The following is a 27371-nucleotide window of genomic DNA, read 5'->3' on the forward strand; positions in this document are numbered from 1 at the left end:
CCAGCACTCAACGTAAGGCTGCACAAGTGCAATGCAAATTTGCAAAAGAGAAACACAAGAGTGCTGCTATTCTGCAAAAGTTTACAACATACTGCTTTGCCACAGCTCTTCCTTAAAACGGAAAAGTTTGTAAAAGGAAACGGAAGTACCCCTCTCCCAGGAGGGAGTGTCCTGGGCCCGCTCCGCCGCGCCTCACGCGCTAGGGCGGCTCCCGGCATGCCGCGCGCGAACGCGGCCATGTTGGTGCGCAATGTTCCACAGCAGCACGCAGCGCCGGCACTGGACCTTCCATGGCGAGGGTGAACTGGCGCGGCGCCGCGCTGAGGGGAACCGCCGGGCCCGGGCCAGGGCAGCGGCCAGCGGGAAGGTGCGCGGGGACACAGGAGTTGCGGGCGGGGCGGCAGGGTGAGACTGCGGCGAACTCAGGTGCGGCTTTGCTTCTCCCAAGGTGCCGCCGGGCGACCCGCTGCTGCTGGAGCCGCACGAGGAGCTGGCGCTATGCAAGTATTACGAGAAGAGGCTGCTGGATTTCTGCGCCGCATTCAAGCCCGCGATGCCGCGGTCCGTTGTGGTAAGCGAGGCGAGGAGGAGCTGCCGCCTCGGCCCTCCTTATTCCATCGCCTGCTGCCTGCTTGGCTTGTTCTTGAGGGCGCGGATATCTTTAAATCTCTTTATCTCTCTTCTCTTTTCTAGCACTACAGTATGTGGCCGCTTTTTGGGTTGCTTTGTTTTTTTTTTTTTAATTTCGTTTTCTGACACGCGTAGCCATTTCAGAATCTGATTATGTTTTTCAACGTGATCTTTTGCTTGTGGCTCTTAAACTTGTTTGGGTGACTGAAACAATCTCCCAGTCGCTAAAGGAGACGATCCGAAATTTGGGGTCGCCTTCAGATGTTTCTCCAGCATTTGTGCTTCTCCGACCACAAAATAAGCTGGATTGTATACTGGCAAAATATTATCCTACAAAGGAAAAGCAGAATTACCTTGAACTTATATGTCTTGAATGCAAAAGAGCGTCTTTCAGAAGGGAGAAGTGGGGATGTAGAGCTGAAGAATTGAGTGAAATTGTCTCTCTCTCTCTCACTAAGACATTAAGGTGTATGATTTACATTGTCCCCTGTTAATCCTCCCTTTTCCACGCAGGTGTGCTGAAGAGCACCATGCTTGAGGGTGCCTTTCAAAGATGGCAGTCACTGCCATGGCATGTTCTGTGAAGCCAGACTGATGTTTGAGAAGTAGCTCCTGCAGAGTCTCGTTTTGGAAAGCATCAGCTTTCATGCTGATAAACGTGCTGCAAAATTTACTGATGTAAAAAGTCAAATGGTTTGAATTGCTTGCAGCTTTCTGGATAATTTTTTTCAGCTTTTGATTTTTAAATTTCAATAAAACACCCACTTCTTTTCATAAAGATACTGTTGGCTTTTTAAGCATGTCTAAAAAATGAAAATTAGTTTGTATTACAGTTGTAATGTAAGGTTCTTGCAGGCAAAAGTAAAGAGTTTGAAATACTTAATGACATTTAATGGCTGTATGTGTCTTAGTGGCTCAGTGTATCCTGTATGCCTGTAGTATATATCCAAACTTTTGTGGTTTGTGGGTGCTTTTTTTATTTTTATGTATTTATATTTTTTTTAATCCATTTTTTTTCCCTCCCCATTTTTTTCAATTTAGGGAACAGCTTGCATGTATTTCAAACGTTTTTACCTCAATAATTCAGTGATGGAGCATCATCCTCGGATAATAATGTGAGTTATCAACACTTCTTGAGTTACTCTATCAAATGAAATATTAAAGGTATGATCTTTATATTTTTAAAGTCCTGAAAAAAAAACAAGAAAGAAAATCTGAGATCTTAAATAGGAGTAAAGACAAAATATGGTCAGTTTCACTGCATTTTTGCTGTATTCAGAACAAATGGATGAATGGATGCTGCATATGTCAATTGTTTGCTTTTTTGGTTTTTTCCCTCCTCAAGGCTAACATGCATATTTTTGGCCTGCAAAGTAGATGAATTTAATGTATCCAGTGCACAGTTTGTTGGTAACCTTCGAGAAAGTCCTCTTGGTCAGGAAAAAGCTCTTGAACAAATACTGGAATATGAGCTGCTACTTATTCAGCAACTGAACTTCCATCTCATCATCCACAATCCATACAGGCCATTTGAGGGATTTCTAATTGATATTAAGGTAGTATTCTCTGATATGCTTATGCTCTGTGTAGTAAAGTAATACAAGTCTGTCATGCATTGTCTTGAAAAACTTTATTTCCTTTTGTGCCTGTGATTTAAAAGATCTAATTTCTATAGTGATAGATACCTGAAAGATAGTTGTTTTACTTGTGGTCTTTAAGTTATTTAGGATCTTTTTGGGATAAAGATATTGTCTGCTACTTTTCCACTTTATAAAATACTGTTGAATTGTGTGTTCTGAGCTTATGAACAGGAATGACAAACAGCTGCCTTTTTTTCTAAATCATTACTTTTTAGACTCGCTATCCAATGCTGGAAAATCCTGAAGTTTTAAGGAAAACAGCTGATGACTTCCTTAACCGAGTGGCTCTGACAGATGCATACCTGCTCTTTACTCCCTCACAGATTGCTCTCACTGCGATATTATCTAGTGGCTCAAGAGCAGGAATTAATATGGAAAGGTAGTATTTTTTTTCTTATATGCGTGATTTAAACAATCTGTTTGCTTCTTGTGTAAAATTGTTCTGCTCTAGACATTCTTAACTACTAGAATTGTGTATTTATTGATTGCTAGCACTTGTCTGTTCTTTATGTTTTAGAATGGCAGTGGTACTGTTCATTTTCACAAATAGGTGATGAAAGCAGTCAGTTGCTGTCTGGTTTTTATATTCCTTTGGAAGAAGTTAAAAAAAAACTGATGACTTTGCCTTAATTAGAATAGCATAGGATTTTCAGACTCAGTTTGAGGGTTACACAGGGAAGAAAGTGGAAATATGGTAGAAACTGAGAGTCAACTGAAATTACACTGAACTGGCAGCTAATGGGCATGCTGTATCATGCTGTGTTTGGCTGCTGCAACTGTTCAGTTTCCACAGATATGCACCAGGGGTAATGTGTTGCTTTAATCTTTTCTTTCCCTTTTGTGTCCTTGACACTGGTGTCTGCGGAGGTACTGTCAAACACTTTGATACTTTTGCTGAAATGTGTAGTTTGGATTAGTTTTCTTATAGTTTTCAGATGAGCTGAAGTAGTTGCTGTAATGAGATGTACCTGGCATGTTTTAATATCATGCCACTACCTGTGAGCATTTTGCATCTGGAGTGTAACACCTGTTCTAAATCCAAAATGTTCTTTTAAAATAAAATCTTCCATCTGTTCTAAATGTATCTCAAATCTCTCTAGTTCTAAAATAAGGAGTGTTGGGAGTATTCCTTCCAGGATTCACTGTCTTCTGAGAATTGTGTAAAAACATTCAGGTGCTTACTTTAACTTGAAAGTTGATCTCATTCTTAGATCTGTGTTCTGTACTGCTCATGCCAAAATTCAGAAAACTGTGCTTGCAAAAAGGACAAAAATAATTTGTAGATAATGTGTGATTCAAGGTGTCTGAACTTTGTTGGCACATTCAGGAAGAATTCAAGTCTTTGTTATCTGTTTTCACCATACAGTTGTTATAAGCTTGTCATTTACTGTTTGATGTGAGTTTTTGCTGTCAGACGTGAGAGAAGCTGATGGTCTGTGGTCAGGTGCAGCTCTAGAGGTGGTACAGAACACGTGGGAATTGGAATACCTGTTGCTCTTATGGGGGAAGGGATAGAACTCCTTGGTTGTTGTGGGTGTTGGTGAGGACGATTGCTCATGTCCATTTTATCCAGGCAGTCTGCATTAGTGTTCTTACTAAAGAGAAGTTTGATCTCATTGGAAAGAGGAAGGGACCCATAGGCTCATGCAAGACAGCATTTAGTAACAGCTTTCAGCTGCCAAAAGAAGCAGGCCTGTCTTGCATGCTCTGCTGTTGCTCAGTCTGAAAACCACTATAGTAATTGCTTGTCCTGTGGGCATTTTGTACAATAGCATGATGTTGTCATAAAGTCATAAACTTAATTTGACTTAGCTCTCTGAGGCTTAGAAATACTTAATTTGGCAGTATTATTTCTTCATGATTGGTGGAATATTTTTGTTACCTTCTTAGTGACAGATTAGCTTTTTTTATCACTTTATAGCACTTCAGTAAACAAAGCGTTCTTCCTTATCTACTTATAAAGCTCTGGGAGAAGTTAATTAAAAATAATACACATTTACTAACTTACAAATGATTGCCATAGATTATTATGACACTTTAAAAATTTATTCTTCAATGTCTCTTTGCAGCTATTTATCAGAAAGTCTTATGCTGAAAGAGGACAGATCAACCTTATCCAGATTACTAGATGAAATGAAATGTAAGTAAACATTGGAAAATTATGTTAAAGAATATCTCAAAATGAGGAAAAACCATCTTTTTCCAAATTACAAAAGCTTTAGATGGAAGGGTCTGCTTCAAATGGTTCTCTTCACCTTAAGGCATGCGTAAGTATGCTGCAGACAGTAGAATGAGCTACCCAGGATGTGGATAGAAGAGGAAAAACGACAAAATGAACAAATAAATTAAACAAATTAATATGAACAAAATAAAAAAATTAACAGGCAGAGGACCTGCCTGATGCTTTCAGACATAAGAGCTAGAGTCTAACTGACTAGTGCTAACAACTGATCCGGAAGTGAGAAATTTATTTTGAGAACTAGATAATGGTATCTGTAGGACAGAACGAAATTGCTTTTTAAGTCACTGTATCTTAAACATTGCGGTTTCAGGCAAAGCCTGCATGTAATAACTACTACTACCAGATGAAGGACTAATGTGATGTGCCAGTATTTATAGTGCACATCTGGTTTGCAGCTATAAGATGTTTCAGAAGATGCTTAGTTTCACTAGTGTGAGAAATATCTTTGTGTGTGTGTGTATATTTTACAAATATTAAGAATGCTACCATGGTAAAAGGAAGTGTAGTACACTGATTATTACCTTTTTGTATTTAAATGAAAAGGCTGTTATATGAAATTCCCAGTAGGTAATCAGTTACTGAATGCATTAAGCTAATGCATGCACTTCAAGTGGGAGTGGTGGCAGTGAAACTAGGCTGGCTGACATGAGCAGTGAATGCACCATACAAGTAACCAGGGTCTACAAATTCAATTTACCTTTAATTTATAAAATTTAAGATGTCCTTTACTTTCTGGTCTTCTAACAGATCAGGTCTTTAAACTTCCATTGCTGAGATGGAAGGGAATGCTGGGATCATTTACTCTTCAGTTTTTGTGGATGGTAGCTTTAGCCCAAAGCTAGCTCTTCTGTAAACATAAGATGATTGGAAGGAAATTTTTCAAACATTTGTAAATTACTTCTACAGAATACTGGTGGTAGAGAAAAAAAAACTTGTAAATTTAATTTGCACTATTAGAAAGACTGGAACTGGTATTTTTTTAGGACAGCAGGTACAGTGTTGATTACAAAAAATACCTGTATATTTTGAAGCTTGTTAGCAGAATAATGTGAACTCTGCCTAAGGAAATCCAGTGTGGTGATGCTGGATACTTGTTTCAGTGTAGTTACAATGAGGAAAGGAAGGATGACCTCTTGGCTCAAGCCTGGCTATGACATAAGCAATACTCAGCCACACTGGAGACTGGACAGGGTTGTGTGATTCACAAGTGTGGTGGGTTGACCCCAGCTTGATGCCAGGTGACCACCAAAGTTGCCAAGTGACCACCAAAGACCCTATCACTGACCTCCCTAGCTGGGCAGGGGAGAGAAAAAAAATAGCAAGTTCATGATAAGAGCAGGGAGAGAGGTCACTTACAGTTACTGTCATGGGCAAAACAGACACAACTGGGGGAAGTTAATTAATCACCAATCAAATCAGAGTAGGGTAATGAGAAGTGAAAACCAAATCTTAAAAAGACCTTTTCACCACCCCTCCCTTCTTCCTGGGTTCAATTTCACTCATGAATTCTCTTCCTCCAGTGCAGGGGGACTAGTCAGCGTATCATGTTTATCATGTTTCTGTTGCTCCTTCCTCCTCACATTCTTCCCCCATTGCAGTGTGGAGTCCCTCCCACAGAGACAGTTATCTACAAATTTTTACAACATGAGTCCTTCTCACATGCTACAGTTCTTCATTAACTGCTCTAATGTGGGTACATTACACGGGATAGAGCCCTTCAGAAATAGGCTGCTTCAGTGCCATTCTCCCATGGGGTCACAAGTCTTGCCAGCAAACATTCTGTAGTGTAGGTTTCTCTTCCCTACATGGTATGGTACATAGCATGGTATTCCCAAGGGGTCACAGCCTCCTTCAGGCACATCTACCTGCTCCAAAGTCGCCTCCTGTACAGGCTGTAGGTGCAGCTGCATACTCCACACTCCTGCTGACCTCCATGCAGGGAAACGGCTGCTTCACCATGGTCTGCACCAGGAGAATCTGTTTCTGTGCCTGGAGAACTTCCTTCCTCATGTTTCTCCCTGACCCTGGTAGATGTAGGGTGTAGATGTTCTCATATATTCTCATTCCTCTTTCCAGCACCCATTAGTGTTGCATCAGTTTTTGGATTTTGCCCTTAACATGTGTTATCACAGATGTACATCCACTATCACTTAATAGGCTTGGCCTTGGCCAGTGCTGGATACATCTTGGAACCATCTAGCATTGCCTCTGTTGTGCATGGGGGGAACCTCTGCCAGCGTCTCATAGAAGCCACTCCACTCCTATAGGTCCCCCACTACCAACATCTTGCCATGCAGACCCAACACAACAAGGCAGAGCAGAAATTATCTGTGTGCTTACAGCTGTGTTGTTGCCATTTTAGGCATGAAAAATCTCATTAAAAAATATGAACTGCCGAGGCCTGAAGAGGTTGCTGCTCTTAAAAAGAAGTTAGAGAAGTGTCACAGCTTGGACCTCTCATTTAATACAAACCCGTAAGTATATCTTGGATGTGTTAAACTTTGGCCTTTTTTATTGGCATATGAACATTTATTTTTTCTTACCTGTGTGAGTGATGGAAAATGAAAACCCTTAAATGTGCACACAGTGTTTGCCTGCTTGCTGTATCTACTGGAAGCTGAGGTCAAAGAAAGTAGTGTTTTCACTAATGCATGAACAGGTTCTTATGTGCAGATCTGCATGGCAAGCTGATTATTTTGTAAAACAAAACTGGAATACTGGGTGGCTTCTAAGGTGTGACCATTTGATGTTGTATGTGATGAGAACTAAGGGCTTTAAAATCAGGTGATTAAAACAAGAATGCTGTAAAGGCTTAATGTTTTCTTAAGAATTATGTGGATGGAAAGGACTACACCCTGAACTTCCAGCAAAATGCATGCTGAGGCATTGGTATTCATTTTTTATGAAACAGGTATGTCCATATTGTAATCCTGGTGTCAAATGATGACAGTCTTAACTTATAAAAATACCTAAGCATTTCACTTTTCTTCTGGGTTAGGAAGAAGAGGAAAGGTTATGAAGATGATGAATATGTCACAAAGAAAAGTAAAATGGATGAGGTTAGTAAACTTATTATACAAGTTTTTCCTGTTTTTTTTCACCCTTAATGCCAAGACAAAAGTGACACAACTACTGAGATAAATTTATGCATCTGTATTACAATTTTATTTGTTGTGCAGACTGAACCTTTTTCAACTTTTCTTCCAGAGCTTTTGTTTGGACAATGGTTAGGAGAGAGTCCATGCTGGCAGTGGAGTAGAACCCTTTTTAATTGGACTCATTTTGATACTAAAGATGCTGGATACTGATAGTGTAAGACACACTAAGGATGGAATTTAGAAAAACTTGCTAACATCTAAAGAGGGTCACCTACCAAATTGTGAAGATAAAAGACAAGATTTGTGTCTTGCTATTAGAGACCATCATAGTAGGTTGATGCTATAGTGTAAAATTAGACTCTAAAACATTATTAAGACAAGATTATAATAAAATTGGCAAGTTTTCATTCCAAATGCCAGTCTTGAAAAGTATACTAAAACTGGCAACTCCATAAAACAGGCACTTGGAAAACTGTTCACTTTATGACAGAATGACTTAGAACTAACAGCTCTGTATGAGCTTTGGAGGTTTCACTTGTTTCCTGCCCCAGTTTGATTTGTATTAGTTACTCTGCTATGGTCTGAGGCAATTTTGATTTTGGATCTTCTTTTTAATTTATATCTGTAATTGTTTCCTAAAGGAGTAACCTGATAGGATACTCACATAGCCTACAGCACTTTGTGATCAACTTTTTTACAGTTCCAAAGGTCCTGAAACTCACGGTTTTTCATTAGTGATGTATCTGAACTGGGTTTCTACTTGTGTATATTTTGCTGAGTAATAGCCACATGAAAGAGCAGATTTCCGCTGGCCAGGACATTAAGGAGAAAGTGTGCTTAACTTTTTTAAAACTTACAGTGTGTGCTGCAGACTGCTCATATCTTAACAATGGCTTCATTAATCCTGTAGTTAGCTGATATTAGACTGTAATCTACAAAGCCGTAAAAAGCAGAGGACATCAGCAGAAGATGCAATATGAGCTATTTTGGAAATCTCTACATAGTTATCCAACATGAAGCTCATGCTTCTTTATCTCAGGTGCTGAAAAGAGTGTCTAACATGACTCTGTGTCCATGACTGTAAGCATAGGTATGGGTAGCTAGTTTTAAGGTTAAAGGCCTGAACTGCCCCAAGTTAAAATATTTTTTAGTCTTCTGTTCATGGAATTTCTCAGTAAGGTCTTAAATCCAGCCCATAAGCACCACACCACCACACACAAATGTTGCTCAAGGTGCTGTGTTTTTTCCTTCTATTAGGAAGAGTGGACTGATGATGATCTTGTGGATTCAGCATTACTTTGAAGGAAGATGGACTCCTACCACCCTCTGGTGTCAGGTGTGACTGCCTGCCACAGGTTCCTTATTATGTGTCATAAGATGTTTGTGCTGTTAGTTCTTACCTTTTAATTTTAGTAAAGCCATTTAATTTCCTAAAAGAAAAAGTTGTGGTTCAATTAAACCATTACATTATTATCCATTACAGGTCCAACACTAGTAAGATTAGCTTCAAGAAATCTGGCCCTTGTTTTTGATTCAGAAACAGTTTGATGTGGCTGCAGTGTAGTGTTATGAGCACCAGGTGATTTATTTCCTTTTCATATACCCAGTTAGAGTTCTACAATACAAACATGTACATGCAGCTTTGGGTGTTTCCCAGTTTGATTGTCTTTGCTGCATTTTGTGTGTAACAGGTAAATTAGGTAGGCAGCTCTGTCTTCCAGTTTGTATTTTTACCATGTTATATTGCCTGTACCAAAGCAACCAAATCTACAAAAGAATCCCTGTTAATACACTCTGTTAAAGTTTTAAGTAGGACACACTGAAAGGTAAATTACTTACTTGTCTGAGATGCAGTTTAACATAGACTTGACATGGTTATGGAACAATCTAAGAAAAGACTTCTCTAGTAACAAGGTGTTGCAAACACATGTATTTTCACTATGGAAGAACATCACATGTGTCTGCCCAGTGCCATACATATGATATCTGGGAGCTGTCACCTTCAAGCAGCTGTTCCAGCTGGAGACCAGGGCAACACAGCAAGAGTCACTTTAGTATTCCAGCAAAGGTGCAAAAGCAAAGTCTCTGATTTTATGTGACAGTGATTTGGAGTTCTGATAGACAGGAAAAACTTGCTAGGTGTTGTAAAGATTTGGAACAGTGTTTGTATGTTAAAATTATTTATGTGGTATTTCATTGGTCTTGTCAGTGAATCTTTTTATTCCCTATTATTATATCACTGCCTAGAACATAACACACAGTGATGATGAAATACCCTTTAAATCAACAGCACATTTTACTTCTTATTTTTTTTTAACATTTCATGGCACTGTAGTGGGCAGGAACACTAGACAAGGTTGCTCCAAGCCTCGTCCAATGTCACCTTCAACACTTCTGTGGACTAGGGCATCCCTGGCTTCTCTGACACTCTGCCAGTGCCTCAGCCCACTCACAGGAAAAAATTTCTTTTTATTAAATCTCAACCTATGCAGGGAGTTTTAACATATATTTTCTCACCCAAAAATGTACAAATTAAGGCATTAGGATAAGGTAATGCTGGCTGAGGACTCATGCTCAAAAAGTGACACATTGTAAACACTGCAAAGTATACCACCAGTGCTGACACTAAAAAATTTCCACAGTAGCCATGAAGCCAGTTTTCATAGAGTTAGAAACAGGCACCTTGATTTATTTTAAAAACTTACTTTTCACTTATAAAAATATTTATGCTAGACTTACAGTACAAAAAAGACCAAACGATACCTATTTTATAAAATGGTTTAATGAATGCATGCATGTCTGATATAATGATCAATAAATTTACTGAATTCAAATTATTTACTGTTGTAAACATTTTACAAAAGCATTGTGATTTATCTGGATATACAGTTCTTGATGGAAAAAACTATTCAGATGAATCAGTGGCACATCAAAAAAATAAAGCTGACAAGACCCATTCTGCATATTCTCTTTCAACATCATTCCAGCAAGAGAAACAGCATGGTATAAAACATGTACAGTAAAGGTGGTTCCTACCATAACATCAAATTCTGGAAACTGTAAATACAACTTAAAAGTGGTTGAAACAGTCAGAAGTCATAATTATTGTAACCAGTCAGAAATTACAGTAAGAAATGTTATCCAGTTAGTTATAGGTGGTTGTCAGAACAACATCTTTCTTCTCATGTCAGTTGATAATTCTTTTCCAATGAGACAGCAAAAACTTTGGCAATCAGAGGTGCTGAAAATTTCAAAGTCCTAGACACAGTCACAGCATTTTCTCTGCGGAAGGTTAACTGTACACCAAGGCTCAGAGGTTGTGAAATTTCATTGTTTCCAAGTGGAAAAAAAAAAAAGTGCAAATGTCCTGCACAGATAGCTTAAAAAAAAGCTGCTGGTACAATCATTCACCAACAGGATCTTTGTTTTCTTTTTGCATAGTTCACACATCACTGGGAATGTGACAGGGTGTGCTGTTTTTGGCAAGAGCAAGAAGGAAGTGATATTGGTGAGAGTTGCCATGTTGGGCATGCTGGATCCATGCAGAATTCAGGTCGAGAGCTGCTACCTGATGTTGTTAGACACTGAATACTGATTTTGTTTTTGTTGTAGCAGTTCAGTAATGGCCAAAAGCTTCTTAAGAACATGCTGTAAAAAAGAGTGAGTCAGTAAAACTACATGTTAGCTACTGAAGAGAGAAAAGGCCTGCCTGAGCAGCATTTTCAGCATCAGTCTATCAGACCTGCGACTTGAAGTTTAAATATATTACTAAAAAGAGAAAATGTCTGATTCCCTAGCCAATAAGGGTAGTCTTTAAACGATGTTAGGGACTTTGTCTGTCCTCCCATGGATGTTCTTGCTTCTTTGTAGTTAACAGGAAGGCAGAGGAAGTGTACAGCTAATACAACACACTATTAAAATCTGCCAGCAGTTTTCCAAGCATACAGGTGTACTGGCAAACTAGTACTTTGGTATTAATAGAAAGCTAAAGAAAGTGAATTTGGTTCTCAACGGAAAAAAAAAAATACAGATCTGAAAACTTAAGACCGAGAGAGTCTGTCAGGAGACAGTAATTTTGTGGATTTAAGGCTTCCTTCAGAAACTTAAATAAAATAAAACACCCAAAGCTAGTTGGTTTTGTTGCATGGAAGAACAAAACTAAGGATTAAGTATTTCCTTCACAGCTAATAACCCCATGGTGAAATACAACATCATACTGCTAACAGAAATACCACAAAAGAATCCGTCAGTATGGAGGAGTAATTCAGGACTCAGCACCCACGATCTACGATTTCTGTTAACTCACCTGCATCACCCCTCGTTCATTGCTGAGTGTCCGTAGCTCATCTGAGTGTGCCACACAGATCTCATGCAAAGCTGCCAGGTCACGGGAGAGGTCAGTTCGGGAGTGCTCTGCAGTGTCTGGAAGCTCAGGAACATTCTTCAACAAAGTAGAAGACAGCAGATTTAGGGTGCCAAGTCCAACTTTAGTCTTTCCAGCTAAACCTCCAGTCCACCCTTCTATTATTTATTATCTGTTTATTTTCTTCTCTTCACAGGCATGTGTTTTGTGAGGATACTGCAATTTGTAGTGCTAGGAGAATTCTTACTACAAGATCTGGTGTTGCTCTACCTTTGAGCTCACCAGAAACCTACAGCATTTTGATACTCAAACCCTCTAAATGAAGGGAAAATCCATCCATTTAGGGCTTTTTTAAATCTAAATGAGAGAAAAGCAACAAAATTCAGCAAAATCTGCTGTTATCTGTCAAGTAATTCATTAAACTGATGATAAACCAATAATGCTGCAATTAAAACAGCCGAATAATCCAACAGGTATTTTCAAACCAACAGTTATCAGAGACCTCATGTAAAATCTGTCATTTAAAGAAAACTGATGTATCATAATATGCAGAAGTTGTGATTTAATCACAAAAGGATGACATCTGAAACCTACCCACATGCCACCCTTTTTTTTTTAAGTGTTCTGAGATATCTTCTAGGACACTTCTTAAAATTATTAATTCAGGATGCTTAGCATATTTTTTTTCATCTCACTTTTTAAAATTAATTACTGCATTTAAAATACTTACATATAAAACATGACCTAACTCCTGTTACAGCAATCACACTCACAAAATAGTCACGTTTCACAAGAACAGAGTGACAGCATTTCACTTTCAAACTACAATATGTAGAATGCACGGAGTGAAGCTTTTGCCAGTTCTAACTGAAATTCAACCTATTTTTTAAAGAAAAATTACTTTCAGTCTCGGATTAAAACCATGTTATATATAAAAATTTCTGGTTTAAAAACCAGAAATTTCAGCTTCTCACATTTACAGAGGCACTAAATTAATAAAATGTTGCGCAGATAATTGATGGTTTTAATTCCATATGACAGACCAGCAATTTTTAAATAAGTATTAAAAAACAGATAAAAGCATTCAAAACTATGTGGCAGCTGATGCATTACTGAGCTAGTTAATAAGAGGTGTAAAAAATTTTAGTTTACAATTCTGCTATGTAACTTCAGCAAATATTTTTTTAACCACTTACCCCAAGCTCATCCAAGAACATGATCATGCGATGTTTGTTGCTCTTGATGAATGGATTTACCCCTTCCATATATGGCTCCTAATAATTTTTAAAAGTATTCATTAACAAATCATTGCCAAGATAATTGTCACATCTGAGACGAACACAGTGCAGTCAGGCAAATGACACTGCAAAACGAATATGTAAATAAAAATAATATCTTTTTTCTAGTGTATTTCTAATGTCTAGTGTGCTGGCAGTCAAAAGACTACAGAATTTGGTTTTCTTGTATTCAGAAGATAGACAACCTGTGATTCAGAATTCTTCTTATACATGCATACAGACAGAAATTTGTATCAAGGTGATTGTCTCTAAATACCTGCTTGCAGTGAATAGATGCTCTGTGTTCAGAGGTATCATCAGGAACAAGTGCTTTCTTTCATGTTTTGTCATTAACTCTTACATTCCAAGTTCTGTGTGTCAGAGAAACAGCCTTCTCACACCAGCCTGAAGTCATGTTAATTATGCTTAAATCAACAGATGTACTTTTAGCAATATTTCAGCCTGGAAATTGAGACCAGTCACTGCTGGCATTCTCTTAGTGTCTTAATAGAAACTTCATTGAAAGCTTGGGCTTATTAGTGCAATAAATACACTTGACTTACAGTTTTCATTATGTCTAGCAGTATGATAGTATAAACAGGACAGCTTTGAAGTTGTCTACCACAGAAAACACCAATCTAACAAGTGATAAATGCACGGTCAAAGTAAAGAAGAGGAAGTCATAGGTTCTGCATGAGAAAATAGCAACAGATTTTTTGCATGTGTTGAACAGGAACATATGAAAGGTATACTGGAAACACAGTTCTCTGTAGGATGTTCTCTATATGTAAAATTATATTCACCTTTGCTCCAAATTCAACCAGATTTGCTAAATTCTGCACAGACTTGGCGACCAGCGTCAGTGTTCTTGCAGCAGTGGGGGAAGGAGAATCTGGCAGGAATGCACAGTAGATAATCACTGGCCATTCGATTTAAAATTTACAGCAGTAACATTCAAATAAATTCTTTTCCCATTCATATTTTTATTGATTTTTAAAATATAAAACAACTGCATCTGAAAGATATCACTTGGTAAAGTAAAATATATTGCTTTTGTAATGTCTAAAAGCCATGTTAATCTGATAATCTTATTTTCTGTAACAGTAGCACAGACCAAGAAGGCAAAATAAATGTTACTAAGAGTTAGGTGAAATGATAACCATTTGCTCAAAACTTGAGTTTTGCTGAAACTTGTTAAAATATTTACCTTTGAAATTTAAAAAAAAAAGTTTACATTTTTCTTATCTGCTTAAACCCACATCCCACATAAGTGGGCACTGACAAGTTACTGACAGCAGGAAAACAAAGTCAATGTTACATGTGATCATAGCCTGGAAAATTACTTTTCTCTCCAGTTAAGGTAAATGGCCTGGTTGAAAACATTCCACTGACAGGGTTTTAGGATTATATGGTCTGTAAGTTTCCCTTAACAGTAGTCGAGAATACTAGCTGGAGGTAACTCAGCACGATTGTGATGGACAAGCTCAAAAGGCATTACTCAAAATTTTTAAGTAGTTCTTTACACCTGCAGTCACATGGCAACCCAAGTTAGGAAGGTACCTAACTTGCAAACCACACAAAGATAACAGAATGCCAAAGAAATTATCACTTGTTCCAGGCCATATTTCTCAAATGCTTTCTCCAAAGCGTATATAGGAATGATTGCTCTGTGAGAGAAAGGAACTTTGTCTGACACAATCCTTCTTATTTAATAGTTTAAAGACTGATGATAAGAAAACAAGCCACATTATCTTAAAAACTGTCTTTGAATAACAAAAAAAGCTCTTCTGAACCGGATTTTTTTATTTTCTCCTATATTTCCTATTTTTCAGCCTTTTTGAAGGCCATCCCTTTCTCATCTTAAAGATTCTATATCTAAGATCTACTGTATTTAATGGCTGGAAGCCATCTAAGCAGGACATTCAAATTATTCAAGAAAAATTTTCTAGATGCACCAATGTATTCCAAGCTCTGTAGACACAAACCAACTTTATAAATCTTGTACATTTCAGAAATACCACTGCATTCAGCTATTAACTCTGGCATTGCACTGTATTCAAAGTGATGTCTGAAGTTCCCATAGTTACATTTTTCACAGTGCTAAAATACATTAAACATTGCTAGACTTGACTCAAAATTTTATTATTAAATATCACAGTAGATGTCTTTTTTTTACTTTAAATTATACTGCGGGTATCTGCAATCAAGCCTTTGAGGGTGAAAAGCCTATACCCTAAGAAGAAGTTAGCCAAATGATGTGGATAACTTGACTTGAAACACAGCATTCAAAAAAACTTCCTATTTTGCTACATCAGATGCTACAGTGATTTCATGTCTCGTGCTGCATAAAGTATAGATTTGATCTGAAGCACATAGTCACCTGAGATGATATTAAACATCCTTGGATTCAGGATAGCAGGACAAATCAGTCGAAGAAAAACAAAGCCACTGAAATGAAATAAAATTGTGTTTTGTTCAAAACCATTAGAAAATACAAGTAAAATTCTGTAGTCTTTCAGTAATAAAGACAATGTGGCATCTTGTTGAGACAATCACCAAGAAACTAGCCTGTGCTATGTAAAAATATAAATCAAGATCATCATGCTATGATTCTAGGAACTGCAATGAAATCTCAAAGAGAGGCACACTGATTTCCCAGTAAAGGTGAATGAACTGTTTAATCATGTAGGAGGAAATTAATTGCAAAGTAATTATGAAGCCAATCCCTGACCATGCTTGTCTCAAAAAGGACCCACCCTTGGTCTCTGACCTCCCAAAAATGTCTCCACTGTCTGCTACTGCATCCATCTCACAGCCAGCCACTTCCCCAGGCCACTGTAAGCTGGAGAACAGGAGTGGATGAGCAAAAAGATCTCTCTTGTCAGAACACACCTTTAGGTCAGCTTCATCTGATCCATTATCCTGACGATCTACACTTCAATAGCAAAATGAGGGATCTGCTGCTTGCCACTATGAAAGAATTGCTGCCATTTTAAAAGCTGGAAAAAGAATGCTCGGTTCTAACTGCAGAACTAGGAATTCTTGCAGCAGGAACCCAGAATAGGTTTCAGCAGCATGAGAAAAATCTATTTTCCTGTTAATACCAGAAGTAAAAATCACCACTCACGTTAACCTCAACTCCAGCTAATTGTTGTATAATGAAGTGACATACAGACCAATTAAGTCAATCTAAAATATCTGTAATTTTATCCTTGGACACCACCAGCAGGCTGGATTTCACCACAGCAATACCTGAGCCTGACTTGTAATGAAAGGAGAAAGGGAACTTTGCCTGTTGTTAAGTACACAGTTAGTCCACGTTTCTTTAAAGAGACAAATATAGTGATGTTGATGCACCTTCTGTAAGTCCAAGATACCTAGTATGTTCCGCCATACATGTATCTTTAAGAAATACCAGTTATGGGCTGGTAAGAAACAGTTCTCAGCAAGAGGTTAAGCTAAAATAATTTTTGTGGTGAGAATTCAAAGCTACAAGTCAGTAATTAATTTTGAAGTCTTGGCACATACACCAGTCACTCTTTTAAAAAAGTGCCCAAAATTGAAGGCCAACAAGGTACACATCTAGCAGAGACCCTGCTGATAGGGAAGATCTGATATTCCTTACCTTTGTCAACCTGCCTAAATTAGGAATGAGCAAATATCTATAATGGAGTTTTAAACCAGACAGAAATGGTAGCACATTATGACTGATACAATAGAGAAGAGATACCCAGATATCAAAAACTGTCCATCTGGCTCTCAATATTGAATCATTCTTAAACCAAAAATAGCACAATGGAAGGTAATAAACATCATTGAAGGCGGTGAAACTGCACTCCAAAGAAAAATCTCTAGTATCCCCTTGTGAAAATGGAACACCACAAAAGCAAGTGACAAAATATTTTAGCATCCAGTGGAGACTACTGGGAAAACAAAGTGAGCTGCGTGTTCACTAAGGAAAGCCACATGGTCCTCTCTGGAGCTGGGGAGGAACAGCCAGAGATTGGACCTGGGGAGGAACAGCCAGAGAAAGGGAATTCACTACTGACCTTTACAGCCCTGCAGCAGCTTAGCCCTTCAGAGTAAAAGAAGCTCTCAAGTAGGAGCAGTCTCCATTTGAAGGCAATGCCACTTCACAGAATGAAACACATAAGGCTTCTGGTGTCAAAACGATAAATACAAGCCGAAGACAAATACTCTGAAAGATCCCTCCATGGGAGATTAACCTCAACTAACCATACAACTGCTTGACACCAGGAAAAGAAAAGCTGAGGCTCTGATACCCTTAAAATCCCTGCCACGTTTAGAAAAAAAGTGTCAAGACCACAGCTTTGTCAAAGGTTTTTGTTTGACCTGCCCTGGCAATGAACAGTTAGAGTTAGTTTTGTATTGTGCTGGTTTAATAATGTAGACTGGAGTTTTGGTGGCTGGTGTGAGTTCAGAAGAGCCAGGTTCTGTAACCTCCAGCAGCATTTTCAGAGGAGCTCCAGAATATTTCAATGATTGGGCCTGTAGTACTGTAAATTCAAACTGAAAACCATTAAGTAAAGCTATACTGACCTCTATACTATATCATTTTATTTTGGCAAGGCTCTAAGAACAAGACCAAGAATCCAGCAAGCTCAACCTTTAACTGGGACATTGTGCTTCATTATCATAAATATCTTAAGCACTGCAGTAACCTTTGTAAGTTCATACAGTTTTGTCAGTGAAAGAAACATAGATAAGCATACTGAAGTACGTCTCCAACAAGGCTTCAAAGAAAAATTTCAAGAATAAGGTTGACAAGTAACTTACCTAACAACCCTGGTTCTCATGGTAGTGTTAGCTGGCCATTTGTTTTGAACAGACTTCTGCAGGCACCCATAAATATACCTCAATGTCCTGCAGAAATAGCAGCCAATTACTCCTTCCATTAAACTTACAGAATCAAAAAAGCAGGTCGGAAAGGACTTAGACCAACCTCCGACTTGATGCAGAACTATTATCAACTTTATATTAATAACTTAGACAAATCTTTAAATTATAAATTACCTCTTAGTTAAAGTCAACAAATTTATAAGAATTGTATTTTAAAAGTTGTTTTCAAAAGGAAAAACTATTCTGTGATCATTCAGATGTGAATTAAATGTTTTGTAACTGTTTGCTTAAGTAGTATTCCCTTTTTGAAAAAAGACCGCTTTGATGGTTGAATTTTCTTTTTGTTTCTCTCTTAACTAAACAAAAGCTTTTCTTTCCATACATGACATACAGTGAAAAAAGAAAGTTAAGCACCACAGCAATAGTTCTCTCCCATGAAAAAAAAATAAAAGGACATTTGTGGTGTATTTCAGAAAATGCTGATCACTGCATCATATACTTAAAAGGACTGCAATTTTCAATGCTAACCTTCCCAGCACTAACACAAAAGAAAATTCCGTGCTACTGCAATGACTCAAAACTGAGGGTTTCATATACTTTAAAAGCTAATGACACTATGAAAGGAAACTCTGTATTATCCACTTTATATTAGAGGATTCAAATCTGAGGTGTGAAAATAAGTTAGTTTATCAATTTAAAGAAGCGGGGGAGAAATAGCCTCTGCATTTCCCTAGCAGACAAAAAGAGGCATAGAATGGTATCGTTAATATGCTGTTAATAATTCCATCTCTATCTCAGAGGAGGAAGACTAACAAATAGACATCACTGTCCGCTAACTACCACCGTCTTCTACTTTTCTGTAAAAATATGAAATTAACTATTTTATTACTATTTTGTCCCTGATCTCAAGTCTTGTAGTTTCTCCTTTAAAAGAAAACCAAATGTGCCAGCCAGAGGCTTTTGTAAAACACTATTAATTGCAAGAAGTGTTACTTTCCCCCATCAGTTTTTCTCTGTTTCTATACAGCAACATTAGGATAAATCAGTAAGAACATAATTTTAATGTACAATGTTATTCATGGAAACACAAGTTTTCAAATATAAATCTGAACAGAAAAGTGCAAACTTACGGGGGCAGTATCTCTGCAGCCATGAATATCTTCTCTACCAATTCTGAAAGTATACTGAGCAGATGTGCCAAATTAGTGTTTATATCTTCATTTTTTTCTAACTTCGAGGGATTTAACTAAAACAGAAAAAGAATATGTTTATTCTTGTATCTAGAACTACATAAATTTTTTTTTTTTTTTTCTGAATATTACACACTGAGTAGTGTTTCAAAGCAAATGAAATATTGTGCAGTCGTACAAGTCTCTTACAGAAATCAATAATGTTTCAATAAGTTGTCAGGGAATGTGAAGCAACAGTTTTAAGTTCTAATATATATATGTGGCTTTTATCAGCTTGGATATTCGCCATTTTTTCATCTTTTTGTCTCTCTCAATGCAAATTTCTGATGACTCCTATCTTTTCCACGATGAAGTTAAAGTGAAACACAGGAGTTAGGAGGGTCATTTTTAAAAGAGTTTCAGGATCAGTAACAAGCATTTAATATGGAATTTTACAATTAAAACAGAAGTTCAGATCCCGATTTCTACAATATCTTGAGTGCAACAAGAGGTACCTAGATTAGGACATTCAGTAACAGCTGCAGAATCCCTGCTAAATGATTAAAAGAAATTTTGATTATAAAACTTAGTAAGTTTTACTATGAATAATGTTTGAAGCCAAAATCCAGGAAAACATATAAAAACATCTCTTAATTAATTCAGTTTCTGTATTTCTGATGTAAAAATGTCTAATTCTAAAAAAAGTATTAAATGTCTCTCCAACTAATATTTAATGTAAACACAATAGTTAATAACCAGTGGATCATTGGGTCAACAAACCAAAATGTTTAAAAACACAGTTTAAGGTATCACCTCACAGGACTGCTTGCTCTCCATGATCTTTAATATGGAGTCTTTCAGCGCATGATGAACGAAACTTGTTGCTGTGGCTTTCATATACTGTTCCATAAGTGTGCTTGCTAAAGTGGTGGCACGGAACAAGGTAGTAGCTTCATCTGAAAAAAGAAATTGGAAAGAGAAAAACTGAAAAAAGGAGACACGAAAAAGAGAGGAAGAACATGATTACTCTTTGACATAAGCTGCAACTAAAGGAGGAGAAAAAAAAGATAGCACCCAAACCCTTTCCTCCCCACCTGTCCAGAATTCCAGTAAATTTTTGTGGGATTTAGTGCAGTACCTTCCATGCTTATCTCCCTGTCATTTAGTGTTCGTAACAACAAGGACTCGAGCTTTTCATGAAGAAAAATCTTCAATAAAATGCCAGCCAACAGTGTTCTATCCTGTCCACAAACATGTGATAAGGCATAGACTACATGAAGTTCTTTCTGGAGTATAAGCTGAAAGAAAAACAAATGTAAAATATTTAGAAATTTCTCCTTAGATATAACAGTTTTGGAAAAATACTACATATCTATACATATATATACACATAGCTGTCACTTAAAAATATTATTTGATTTACAGCAACCGGTGTTACTGAGATCCCTCTCAACTACTGAAAAATATTAGTTTTGACAGATAAACCAGATAAATGGATGGTTAAACTTAAGTTCATACCTCTTTAAACTCATTGTATTCTTCTTCTGGCATGATCTTCTCCATGGAATATCGCGCTCGAACACGCAAAGATCCTGGCTCAATACCCTTTAATGGTACATAGGAACTGAGTTGAAACCACTCATCTGTTGCATGTCCTTTTTGTAATCGGCTTAACTGGCAACGCATGAACACTTAAAGGAAAAAAAAAGCATTGTTCAGGTAGGTTATCTCCACCAAAATAAATGCTACTATTAAATAAAAAATGGTTTTATTTTTAACATATCATCTTATTTCAGGAAAAAAATACCAGCAAGAGTAAACAAAAAGTTTATTATCAATATATGAATGGATTCATTCTCTCTTCAATGGCTTAACAGTGTCCTGTAAGCTAAAGAAAAAATACAAGGCAATCTGTAAAAAAATGCCACATGAATCCTGATATGGCTTTCCTTGCAACACCCAAGTAGGGTGCAAATCCAGATAGCAGAAACTAAAATACAGGTTAAATCTTTAGAGTTCACTACTCCCTTTCCAGCCTTGCACTGACACCATGATCAGGATCTGCTCCTGTTTATGATTAAGAGTGCTCCTATAGTATTCCCAAACACTGACATATGTTTTACTTTTATAATAACTCTAGTCTAAGTAACAGTTTATGCATATTACGTTAAAAAAAGTGTTCCCAAGTACTTGCTGACTAGATAATGAAAGTCAGCTCAAGAATAGCCAAATCATTAACTGGTGATGATGCTATGCTAAAATTGCCAAGCAATGACCTGTACTGCAGCTGAAGTCTGGTGCAGCAGCTGGCTAGCCAGCTACAGCAGCTGGGGGGGAAGACAGGCCCATCAAGAGCAGGAATGTGCTCCCTAGTGGAGGGGTGTTCCCCACAAAGAAAGGGCCAGGCACTTGCAGAGGCAACAATGTGCCTCTACATTTCTGCAAAGCCAGTACACACTGTCCACAGTTCCAGCAGATTGTCCCAGTGTTGCAATACATAGCAGGATAATATTCAATACTGGAACAGAAGTAGATTATATTTATAATGCCTCATTCAGGACAATCCTGCTGCCTATTTCATAGTCTTTGGAGCTGATGAACTAATAAAAGTTCATGCATTTATATCAGTCAGCATGAAAAACAACCCATCACCACCTGCTATTTATCACCAGTGCAGATGGAATGTGATAAGCCTACATAATAAATTTACTTTCTTATCATACTTCTCCCTGGCATCAAAACTCAGTATCCACAACTAAGCAATGCGCTCTTCTTCTTATTTGCTTGCACATATAAAGCACATGTACCACAGTGAGACAAATGGTGAATGAACTACTAGAATAAGCTGATGATTTAGTTTTTCCCTGTGGTTATTGTAGCACTTCATAGCTATAATATAAATAATATGACTTGACTTTGATTTAAAAAAAATCATACCAAATATCTGTACAAGGACTGCAGAATAGTTATCAAAATTTATATTAAATTACTTTGAAGTAGGAAGACTTTTTTCCTGTTTATAATGTTACATTGAATTGGTAGGCTCCTTTCAGTAAGAGATTTCTATCAATATGAATTAATTTGAAATTAACCACCGCAGTGCAAAACCAAACCAGAATCTCCAGGTCAACACCTTATGGTATTGTCCTTTGAAACCTACAAATTCAACTGTCAATAGTAACAGACGAAAGTCTACTAGTAAATTCTAGGACTTTGGATTTTTCAAGCCATATTATATATTTATTTGAGTAAGTCCTTAAGTAATTTACAGTTAGAGAAACAGAAAAAAAAAAGTTAATATAATTGATGCAATTGTTGCTGAACTGTTTAGTATAATTTCTGACTATGTGGAATGCTTAAAAAAATCCAAAGTAACTACAGAACATTCATAATAGACAAACTTCAATGCAATGACCTGAAAACTCAGAAAATATTTTAAAATACTGAAAAAGATAGTCTTCATTCATGTGTTACTTTGGTATTTAGGTTTTGTGTGTTACAATGAAGGAACAAAGCAGTGAATCCAACAATTACATTTTGGACCTTTAATCTGCATTAGATGGAAGGAAAAGAAAGCAGAACAGGTGAGTTAACCCAATTAATAACTGGCAAGATGAATAGCATCAGCTGTACAGGACTGCCACTTCATAGCATTCCACAAGTAACATCTGTGGCTGAAAAGGAAAGGAAAGATGGTTGGTTAAGGAAAGGAACCAGTTATCTTGCTTTTGAAGAGTTACAGGTTTATTCTGGCAGTGCAACACAATGTATGTCAGAGAAAATGTGGTTTAACTCATTTAACCCCATTGAACTTCACATACTTCATAGGGCTCAGGATGTAAGCAGAGGTGTATGTTCATTCAAGTTGACTTAGTGTAATCTTTATATCAAAATGAAAGAGTTATGCTGGATTATGCTTATGCTGTAAGAGTGTAGATAACTGCAGTAAAGAAATTCAGCCAATCCTGCCCCTGAACTAGAACACGAAGCCTTCCATCACCTGAATGCACAAAACTAACAGCTTAATCAGGACAGAAAGGAGGAAACTACAAAAATACTTTCAAAGAAACTACTGAAGTATCCCTCTCAAGAACTACTCTTTTAAGGTTCTTTTCCTAGCCAAGGCTTAGACAGGTAATCAGTTTTCCAGCTCAAATGAATTCAAGACCAAGTTCACAACTGCATTTATAGCTCCTTAGTCTGTCAGAGAGAATGTACCTTTATTCCTCCTGCTATTCAGAAATTTTTCTAGTGAGAGAAGGAGAAAGAGATCTGAAATTGAATCAGGTTCTGCAAGACCATGCAAAATGAGTTGTAAATACCTACTTTGGCTAATGTTTCCCTACAGATCTTAATAAACCCCAGAAAACCAAAAATCAGTAAATTAGCTCTGGTGTAAGTTACAGACCAGTAGCACAATATATGCAAAGTGAAAACAATTGCACTAGATTATATATACTCTGACTGACTTGGAACAGACAGCTTGGAACATAATAGAAAAAAATCCTGGAACAAATGTCAAGAGGACATGGAGAGCCATCCTGCCCTGCAAGGAGCAAACAGGGGGCACAGGGCTGAATCTGCCCCAGAACAAGTACATTGGGAAACAAGATACAGTGAAAGGGGGAGGGGGGGGAAACTACAAAAAAAGAAAAAGAAACCTAAAATTATTGTGTAGGAAGACACCTGACCTAGAAAAAAATTCTACCTAACAGCTTCAAATTCACACTCTTCAAACTCTTCTTTTTTTACTGGAACAGAAAGCCACGTTAAAGAAGCACTGATCTGGCTAATACAAGGAGAAGAAAATACAGATCCTTTTCCATTCAAAGTGATACTAAGATAACCTCAGATTTAAGCCAAAGTGTGGTAATAAGGGAAGAAAACAGATGCGGTAAAATGGAAAGAAAAAAAGGAAAGGTTTCTTCAGAAGCTGCCAAGATTATTTTTTTAATAAAGAATTGCATCTTTCCCTGTCTCACAGGAAGCAATCAAAAACCTGAAAAGAAATTCCATGTAGTCAGATTCCACGGAACTTAACATTTTATGGAGCAGACTAATAAAGAAAATTTCTCTTTGCTCTTGCTTTTTGATAAGCACATTCATTATCTAGCAGTAGTTACCAAAGCAGCAAAACTATGTCGCCATACAGGACTAGAGCGTAGTGCATTTTATGACTAAAATCAGTGAAAGTTCTCATTATAAAAACATTAATGGAAAACCAGTACCAGACATCAAAAACATACACAGGCAGTATGGTGAACATAAAAGCCTACTTAATTCTCTTGTGACAACCCTTAACAAAAGCAATGATAACCACACAAAGTATCCATTGTTGTAATGTATAAGCATCTTTTACCAAAAAATACTTACATATATCTGGATCTTTACTTTTCTTTGTTTTGTTACTAAGACTTATCTCAAATCGATTAATATCAGATGAAAGATCACTAGTAGAAAAGAGAGAGAGCCTTAATTAATACTATACATGGCTGGCATTTAAGCTTTTCCTAATTTCATTTCAATCCCCAGTTATCATTATCAGTGACTTAAATAAGCAAACATAAGTACCTACAGAAAATTCTGCCCATGCAGAATTTGTCTGAAATTGCTGCTGTATAAGCACATATACAGTATTTTTTAAAATACTGTAAAATTATAAACAAGTGTTCAAAATCTTAAATCCAACACAAACTGAAAGTGAAATTCACTAATTCAAGATAATTAAAACTTACTCAAAGACAAATTCTTCAGACCACACAGGGTTCTGTCCTTCCCTGATGTGTGTTTTTGCTACTTGGACACTGTTCAGGTAGATGTTACAATATGGATTTGTAAAATGCTTTACTGGGAGTGTATGAGCTTCTTCTACATGCAAAATGAGACTGCTGACCTGAAAAAAACCAAAAATTTATTTTTTTGTTGCTGAAATACAAAGCACATTAATGAATTATTTTAATCCTCTATGCAGAGGCTAATGTGAATACTGAATACCAAACTCCTTATTAGAACAGTACAGACCAAATGTATTGGAACATTTTAAGAAGCACAAGGAACAAAGTAAGAGTAACTCAAATAACTAGTGAAAACAAAATATTCAGACCCATGTTTTTAAGGCATCTTGGAGTTACTGAAATGGAAGACTGGCACTTTGAGTAAGAACCATGAACAATTCCAAATACCGTGGATTATTGTTTGGTGCTTTCCCAACAGAAATTCTCTTGTGCAACACATTATATTGTATTCTTCTATGCAGATAAACACTGTCTTTGCTTCTTGAAGAAAAGAATTCCCTTTTTGTTTGGCTTTTGCACCCTGAAGCTCCCAACTGCACCTGTCACTTTATCTGTAAATTCACCTAATTTAGTTCACTTATTTAGAAGTATCCAAATTTCTTTAATGTTCACAACCAAACAGTTGTGGTTTATTACTTTTTACTCACCGTTTTATTCCATTCTCTACTGCCTGTAACAAGCAACGACATTCAATGTTCCTCAGATTAAATAATATCAGAAATTCTTAAAGTATTTCCCTGTTATGCTCCAATCATTACAGACATAGCTATTTAAGACTGATTGCCCTCTCTCTCTGAAGAAATTCTGGCATGTATTTTCAAGACACCAAGAGAAATTAAGACACAAGCTTGGCTCAGCATGTATTTGTTACATAAAATGAGTATCATTAGTTAAATAACATGTATTTACATGTAACTAAAATGTAAATATTGGGTATTTTATGTATGTGTAATATAATTTTTTTCACATTTTTTGTTGACATGTTGTATGAACTTTTTTAATTTCCCATGTGAGGCATATTCAAAAAGCTGCTGACTTCTTTAGACTTTTATTTAGGATTTGCTACTGTTGAATGGAAAAATCCTGAGACTTATTAATATCATTTTGCACAGAGGAGGCAAAATACTCCTCCACATGCACCTCCAACCCCACAATATCAGCTTCACCTGACGCAGACGTTTATTTGATGTTCCTGGACTGGATTTTCTTAAACTGCAAAACACCTGCAGAGCTTTCATCCAGTCCTAAGAGAGAAGGATGCAGAAGAATGTAATGAAAACCAAGTCAGATACAGCTTCTTGCAGTGGAACAGACATATCTGTATAAAGTATCTGAATTTTCCCTTTAGCTTGGCATAACCTAAGTTTTCTGTAATTCCACAGTACGATAGACTGAATATTAAACCAAATTTATTATCATTACTAAGCAAAACCTCATAAAGAATTTGCAAATCTGAACCATCTTCTCTTTCAGTATTATCAAGCATTACTAATGGATATACAGTGTGACCTTTGCCAATTTCCCAGTGCAGTGATACTACAAGAAGTTACAAATTGTATATAAAATTAAGAAAAAGTTGTTTACTTCTGAGAAAATTGCATTCAACAAGCCAAACAGGTCTGATTATTCTCTCCAGTAGTCCCATATGGCAGTCATAACACTGTATACTTCAAACAAAGACTGAACAATTAACAGAGAAATACAGAGCATATATTCAACATTCTCCAGTTTGTCTTCGGAAGGTGGAAGATGTATTATAGCCTCATTCACTAGTTACTGTCTTTGCAACCATTAAATCCTGTACATTTCTTGCAAAGCACAAAATTTAGGTTTTGACCAACAGTCTTCTCTTCAGTCAGTATCTCAAAGATATGCTATCTACTCTCAAAGTACTGTTTAACAATGTCATTAAAACCCCCATAATACTGCTTCACTCATTCTTCACAGCATCTTCCGCATCTTAAAAATACTGAAATACGTACTGCATCTATTCTCAGTTTTGTGAGTTAGGCTTCAGTTTTCAAATCCTTCCAAGGAAAAGCTTTCAGCTACACCCCACCAAGGTTCTATTTTTCTATGAAATGATACAAGTAAAGAAAGCTGAGTTTTCTCAGCTTTGTTATCTCTTTGTAAAGTTTTCTGGGCCAAAACCATATTATAAAGAAATCCGAAACAACTGTGTTCTGTATAAACACAGTGAACAGCTTGTTAAGCAGTTTCAAAATCAAATTAAACCAAATGTTCAGGAAACAAAACAGGACATTCTATCTTCTACACATTCTTAATTACTTTACTTT

The 27371-nt window shown here is 37.0% G+C and overlaps 2 protein-coding genes across 3 annotated transcripts in view; one reads left to right on the forward strand and one right to left on the reverse strand.

Moving 5' to 3' along the window:
* Positions 1 to 209: 209 nt before the first annotated feature.
* CCNH (cyclin H) lies at positions 210 to 10447 on the forward strand. The gene is made up of 9 exons (XM_058044497.1): positions 210 to 367; positions 449 to 571; positions 1672 to 1745; positions 1976 to 2186; positions 2486 to 2649; positions 4340 to 4410; positions 6875 to 6986; positions 7511 to 7571; positions 8868 to 10447. The coding sequence occupies exons 1-9, from the start codon at positions 251 to 253 to the stop codon at positions 8910 to 8912; spliced, it is 978 nt and encodes a 325-aa protein (XP_057900480.1). The 5' UTR covers positions 210 to 250; the 3' UTR covers positions 8913 to 10447.
* The window catches only part of RASA1 (RAS p21 protein activator 1), a 45278-nt gene continuing 28281 nt past the window's right edge, over positions 10375 to 27371 (reverse strand). For both annotated transcript variants that reach the window (XM_058044495.1, XM_058044496.1), the window contains 13 exons: positions 26241 to 26318; positions 25015 to 25172; positions 24653 to 24729; positions 20798 to 20970; positions 20418 to 20577; positions 20093 to 20235; positions 19241 to 19356; positions 18048 to 18134; positions 15631 to 15698; positions 14054 to 14142; positions 13170 to 13247; positions 11917 to 12051; positions 10375 to 11258 (listed from right to left, as the gene is read on the reverse strand). In XM_058044495.1, the coding sequence (XP_057900478.1) occupies positions 11175 to 11258; positions 11917 to 12051; positions 13170 to 13247; positions 14054 to 14142; positions 15631 to 15698; positions 18048 to 18134; positions 19241 to 19356; positions 20093 to 20235; positions 20418 to 20577; positions 20798 to 20970; positions 24653 to 24729; positions 25015 to 25172; positions 26241 to 26318 (1446 nt within the window). In that variant the 3' untranslated portion in view covers positions 10375 to 11174. The remainder of the gene's footprint in view (positions 11259 to 11916; positions 12052 to 13169; positions 13248 to 14053; positions 14143 to 15630; positions 15699 to 18047; positions 18135 to 19240; positions 19357 to 20092; positions 20236 to 20417; positions 20578 to 20797; positions 20971 to 24652; positions 24730 to 25014; positions 25173 to 26240; positions 26319 to 27371) is intronic.

This window comes from Melospiza georgiana, chromosome Z (genome assembly GCF_028018845.1).
Source record: "Melospiza georgiana isolate bMelGeo1 chromosome Z, bMelGeo1.pri, whole genome shotgun sequence".
Taxonomy (NCBI): domain Eukaryota; kingdom Metazoa; phylum Chordata; class Aves; order Passeriformes; family Passerellidae; genus Melospiza; species Melospiza georgiana.

What these genes read in the sequence shown, in the direction of transcription:
- CCNH (XM_058044497.1), top strand. Translation starts at nt 251, where the DNA reads ATGTTCCACAGCAGCACGCAGCGCCGGCACTGGACCTTCCATGGCGAG. An exon ending in GCAGGAATTAATATGGAAAG is followed by an intron (nt 2,650 to 4,339) that starts GTAGTATTTTTT and finishes GTCTCTTTGCAG; the next exon opens with CTATTTATCAGAAAGTCTTA. An exon ending in CTCTCATTTAATACAAACCC is followed by an intron (nt 6,987 to 7,510) that starts GTAAGTATATCT and finishes CTTCTGGGTTAG; the next exon opens with GAAGAAGAGGAAAGGTTATG.